Below are 6,000 nucleotides of genomic sequence, written 5' to 3'. Positions count from 1 at the left end.
GGGCTAGATCGAAGTATAGTAGAGCACAAACTACCGCTAATGCAAAACACTAGGCCAGTAAAGCAGAAATTGCGAAGAATCAAGCCAGAGATCTCCCTAAGGGTCAAAGAGGAGGTAGAAAAATGGTTAACCGCTGGGTTCGTTAAAGTTGCTGAATATCCAGATTGGGTAGCCAACGTGGTAGCTGTACCAAAGAAGGGAGGAAAGTTGAGAATATGTGTTGACAACAGGGATCTAAACAAAGCTAGCCTAAAGGATGATTTTCTGGTGCCACACATTGATGTTTTGGTTGATAGCACCGCCGACCATGCCCTTTTCTCATTCATGGATGGATATTCGGGGTGTCATCATATCAAAATGGCACCAAAAGACGTAAACAAGACCACGTTTATTACCCCATGGGGTACCTTTTGCTACCAAGTCATGTCGTTTGGATTAAAGAATGCTATGGCTACATATCAAGGGGCCATGGTTACTCTTTTCCATGACATGATGCACAAGGAGATAGAGGTCTACGTGGATGACATTATCTGTAAGTCCAAGACAGAAGGAGAACATGTAAGTAACTTGAGGCGTCTGTTTGAGAGACTACGAAAGTATCAACTTAAGTTGAATCCAACCAAGTGTAGCTTTGGAGTGAAATCAGGTCGAGTCTTGGGTTTCATAGTCAACCAAAATGCCAGCACCTCGAACAGAAAAATAAGTCAGGGGATTCTTGGGGAGATTGAATTACATCTCTAGGTTCATTTTCCAACTAACTTCCACATGTGAACCTATATTCAAGCTCCTAAGAAAGAATCACGCGATGAAATGAAACGATGACTGTCAATCAGCATTTGAAAAAATAAAGCAATACTTGACATAACCTCTGGTGCTGATGCCTCTAGTTCCAGGGCGACCCTTGATTCTATACCTCACTGTACTTGATGAATCAATGGGTTGCGTCTTGGGGCAACATGATGCAAACTATATACTACCTTAGCAAGAAATTCACAGCTTGCGAGATAAAATACTACTTGTTAGAACGGACTTGTTGCTCTTTAGTTTGGGCCTCACACCGGCTAAGACAATACATGTTGAGTCACACCACTTGGTTGATATCGAAAATGGACCCTATCAAGTATATTTTTGAGAAGCCTGTACTCATAGGAAGAATTGCTAAATGGCAAGTATTATTATCTGAATAGGACATCGCCTATGTGACACAAAAGGCGATAAATGGAAGTGTTATTGCTGACTACTTGGCCAGCCTACCCTTAAATAAACTGGGGCATTTGGGTATGAATTTATAGATGAAGATATCATGGCCTTATTCGATGAATCAAGAGAAAAAGAAAAATGGACCCTAGTCTTCGATGGGGCCTCCAATGCATTTGGACATGGAGTAGGGGTTGTTTTGGTGTCTCCAATAGGGAAGTTCCTTCCTTTTACTGCAAGACTATGTTTCGACTGTACTAATAATGTGGCAGAATATGAGGCAAGCATTTTGGGACTAAAGGCCGCTATTGACTCAAAAGCCAAGGCCCTAGAAGTATTTGGGGATTCCGCTCTAGTAATCCATCAGATAAAAGGAGAATAGGAAACTCGGGACAACAAATTGGTGCCCTATAGAGCCTACATCCTGGAGTTGGTTAACCAGTTCGACCAAGTAGATTTCTATCACATCCCTAGAGAAGACAGTAGGTTGGCTGATGCATTGGCAACTTTGTCCTCAATGTTCCATGTTGGTGGGTACAACTTACTACTCTTTTAGATAAGAGACAATACTGAACCTGCTTATTGCAACATAGTCGAAGAAGAACTTGATGGAAAACCATGGTATCATGACATAAGAGAGTACTTGAGAAATCAAGCTTACCCTCCCAATGCTTCAGAAAATGACAAAAGAACACTCAGGAGACTAGCCACAAACTTCTTGTTGAGTGGGAATGTCGTTTACAAAAGGAATCATGATATGTTATTTCTCCGATGTCTGGAAGCCAAGGAAGCTCAAAAAATGGTGGAAGAAATGCATGAGGGAACTTTCGGAACCCATGCGAATGGACATGTTATGGCTAAGAAAATCATGAGAACGGGTTATTTCTGGTTGACAATGGAGACTAACTGTTGCAATCACGTGAAGAAATGCCATAAGTCCCAGATATATGCGGATAACATCAATGCGCCTCCGAATCCTTTGAATGTCTTAACGTCCCCTTGGCCATTTTCTATGTGGGGAATGGATGTCATCGGTCCTATAGAACCAAAAGCTTCTAGTGGACATCGATTCATCCTAGTCGCTATAGATTACTTCACCAAGTGGGTAGAAGCAAACTCTTATGCTAGTGTGACCCGGAAGGTAGTCCTCAGGTTCATTAAAAGAGATTTAGTATGTCGATATGGGTTACCAGACAAGATCATCACTGATAATGCGACCAACCTTAACAACAAGATGATGACCGAGATGCGCGAGAAATTCAAAATAAAACATCATACATCCTCGCCATACAGACCCAAAATGAATGGAGCCGTGGAAGCAGCCAATAAGAATATCAAGAAGATAGTCCAGAAGATGGTTGTGACCTACAAGGATTGGCACGAAATGCTACCATTCGCCCTACATGGTTATCGTACTTCAGTGTGCACTTCTACAGGGGCTACTCCATACTCTTTGGTTTATGGTTTGGAAGATGTTCTTCCACTTGAGGTAGAGATCCCATCTCTAAGAGTATTAGCCAAGGCTGGTCTGAAAGAGTCAGAACGGGTTCAAGCTAGGCAAGATCAATTGAATATGATAGATGGTCGGAGGCTAACTGCAATCTGGCATGGACAATTGTACCAAAAAGGAATGATGAAGGCATATGCAAAGAAGGTCCGACCACACCAGTTCAGGGAAGGAGATTTGGTGCTAAAGAAGATCTTTCCAATCTAGAAGGACAACCGAGGAAAATGGGCTCCAAATTATGAGGGACCTTACGTAATAAAGAAAGCTTTTTCTGGCGGGGCCCTAATCCTAACAGACATGGATGGGGAGGATCAACATCTCACCATAAATTCAGATGCAGTAAAGAAATATTATGCCTAGAGGGTACTTCCAAAACAAAACAAAAAGAGAAAAAAAGAAGGAAAAAAGAACACTCATGCATCGATCGCAATATTTTTATTTACCGTTTTGCACGAGGGAGAATGATGTAAACAAAACTTATATGGTGTAGACCTCAGACAGGTCGTCTTGATGACACAAGGCGTTCTTAATATTCCAAAACACTAAGAAGATATCTTTAGTCACCCCTTTGAGCCAAGACGATATGGAAGAAGTTCATTCGAGAAAGAAACACCTTTTAAATATTGTGAACCTGGGGAAATGGTAGTTTTCCAATAAACATTCACAGTGCCCAAAAGAAAAGATGATTCTATAAAAAGAAAAGCCCATTAGGAATTTCAATAAACTCCTAAGAAAAAGTTAGGGTACATACAAACAAGAACTCAAAAGAGAAATCCTACGGAAAATTAATCCATGAAGATGGTATGAATAAACATCCTACCCAAAGTTAGGCTCTAGAGAAGGATTGGAAATAAGATTATGGAGGTTATGGAGGAATGTGGGATTGGAAACACATTATTTGAGCCATATATTTATTCTTTGTTAGCCACTAGCCAAGCCACGTTACAAGCTCTAGAAGTCCTTGTTGAGACCCGAATGTCTGAGGTACACACTAGAGCATTGAATAAACTGACTCCAAATAAGCTGGTGCATATCTTTTTCAAAACTTTTACATATTGTGATCCTCGCATGAATAAAATAAAAAGTAATAACAAAATGTTTCAAGGGCCCGTTAAGTCGAAAACCCAAAAGGGCAACTTAAGCAAAAATTAGGGACACTAAAAGAAAAGGAAGTACCTCTCAAAGCATAGTATGTCAATCAGACATCGCCAGAAACTGGGGCAGAATTTTGGTTGGTTCAAGAGAATACATCAAGTAACACAATCTCCTTTGAAGAAGTCAATATCAAAGTTATAGAGATGGGGCAGATTATGAATGGCTCAAGTAATCCATCAAATAACATCAGTCTCCTCTAGAGGAATCGGTAGTAAGATCGGAAACGGTGGCAGATTTTGTTTAAAAAATATGTATTCCACAAATTGGGAAAATTTCATAAGTAGTTATAAGGTTTGGGTCATGGTTTTGGCTTAAGACGAGCTTGTATGACCTTCATTTTCAGAAGGCTAAAAGGAGACGAATAAATTTGGTTTTTTATATATATATATGCTTCTGTATCTTTTAGTATGCAAATCATTTTCCAATAAACAAAAATATAAAATTTACAAAAAGATTGATCACAATTTTCAGTCTGTCCTGATGCATGGTGCTTAAAAGACGGAAAAGGGGGACACAAACACGAACCTCGACAAAAGCAATATCCCGATCTCTTTCCAAACGTTAGCAAGTATAATGTTTAGGGGTGTTGCAGAAGCATTATGTGGCTTTCCAATAAGCATAAACAAGCATGCATAATCATATCATTCAAAGCACAATCATATCTATATACGAACTCCAACATAAACCTCATGTTTCACAAACCAACGATCACATATAACCCTTTTACAAAAATATTACAGTCATGCATTCAAATTGTGCATTTTCTGCATCTTAATTGCTTAAACAACCACCCTAGAAACTCCTAGCTGGTTATATAACATCACAAAAGGCAATCGTTTGGCAGCATGGGTGCCTTAGCAAATCCCTAAATCGTTTGGCAACACGGGTGCCTCAGCAAATTCCTGAATCGTTTGGCAGCACGGGTGCCTCTTTAAATCCCTGAATCGTTTGGCAGCACGGGTGTCTCAGCAAATCCATGAATGTTTTGGCAGCACGGGTGCCTCAGCAAATCCCTGAATCGTTTGGCAGCACGGGTGCCTCAGGAAATCCCTGAATCGTTTGACAGCACGGGTGCCTCAGCAAATCCCTGAATCGTTTGGCAGCACGGGTGCCTCAGCAAATCTATGAATCGTTTGGCAACTCGGGTGTCTCAGCAAATCGCTAGTCCATCACGGCAAATGCAGGAACTGCCTCAATAAATCCCTGGCTCATCAACAAAGCATTGATATGCTTCATCAGAATTCGATATCTTCACAATGGCATTTTTCTGAGCCTTAACAAAAATAGTGTTCATTTCTTTACTAGTTACTTACCATGATATCTTTCAAACCTTGGTCTGTTCGCTATCAGGTAAGTAACAAGTAAAGAGAGACAGTTGTGAACACTCAATTTTGTCTGGCCCAGATAAAGCCCAAAATGCTTAAATTGAAAATAATAGAACATTTTTTTTAATAAAAATAATTAAAATCATGTTATGGAGGAAATATAATGAATACTAATATTAAATTTATGTTGATAAGGTTCCTAAATCTAAGTGGTTGAGTTAATCGGAAATATAAAAAAGATAATATTAAATTTATGTTGATAAGGTCCTATATCTAAATGATTGGGTTAACCTAAAATTCAAAACAACAAAAGTAATAAAAAGGAATTAAATTAAACCGGATCCTAAACGGGCGTATAGTCATTTTCCTAAGAAAAAAATAGAAGAAAAATAATTTTTTATTATTATTATTTTGCTTTTCGAATTTTATAAATAAAAATCTTATTTTATTCGAATTTATACTAAATAGTATAGGTGTCATATTATAGATATCCCTTTTAAATTCTAAATGAACAATAAAAAGATTTATTATTGTATTTTTCGGAAATATAATTTTGAAATAAATTAAGTATAACCAAAGGCATTTTTATTTTTATTTTTGAAGCAATTCATATATGTAAAAAAATTAATAATAATAATACAATGAAAATATAAATCAATTTCAAAGGCTTTTTAAGAGATAAAAAAGTAATGATTTAAAAATAGTAAACCAAGCCTATTATCAGAGGTTATGGGTTAGTGGAGTTTTTATCTGTTAGGGTTAGATTAGGTTAAGTAAATTTATTATAAGTAGGGGTTAATGTTAATAGGCGAGGCC

General features: G+C 38.2%; 1 protein-coding gene across 1 annotated transcript; it reads left to right on the top strand.

Moving 5' to 3' along the window:
* On the top strand, positions 1,304 to 2,911 carry LOC109356215 (uncharacterized protein K02A2.6-like). The gene is made up of 2 exons (XM_019599548.1): positions 1,304 to 1,552; positions 1,754 to 2,911. The coding sequence occupies exons 1-2, from the start codon at positions 1,304 to 1,306 to the stop codon at positions 2,909 to 2,911; spliced, it is 1,407 nt and encodes a 468-aa protein (XP_019455093.1).

The sequence above is a fragment of the Lupinus angustifolius genome, chromosome LG09, assembly GCF_001865875.1.
Source record: "Lupinus angustifolius cultivar Tanjil chromosome LG09, LupAngTanjil_v1.0, whole genome shotgun sequence".
In the NCBI taxonomy this organism is placed as follows: Eukaryota; Viridiplantae; Streptophyta; class Magnoliopsida; order Fabales; family Fabaceae; genus Lupinus; species Lupinus angustifolius.
The sequence above is the reverse complement of the archived record's forward strand: the minus strand, read 5'-3'. Positions and strand labels throughout refer to the sequence as shown.

Coding starts and splice junctions, on each gene's coding strand:
- LOC109356215 (XM_019599548.1), top strand. CDS start 1,304: ATGGCCTTATTCGATGAATCAAGAGAAAAAGAAAAATGGACCCTAGTC. Junction 1,553..1,753: donor TATTTGGGGATTCCGCTCTA/GTAATCCATCAG, acceptor CTACTCTTTTAG/ATAAGAGACAATACTGAACC.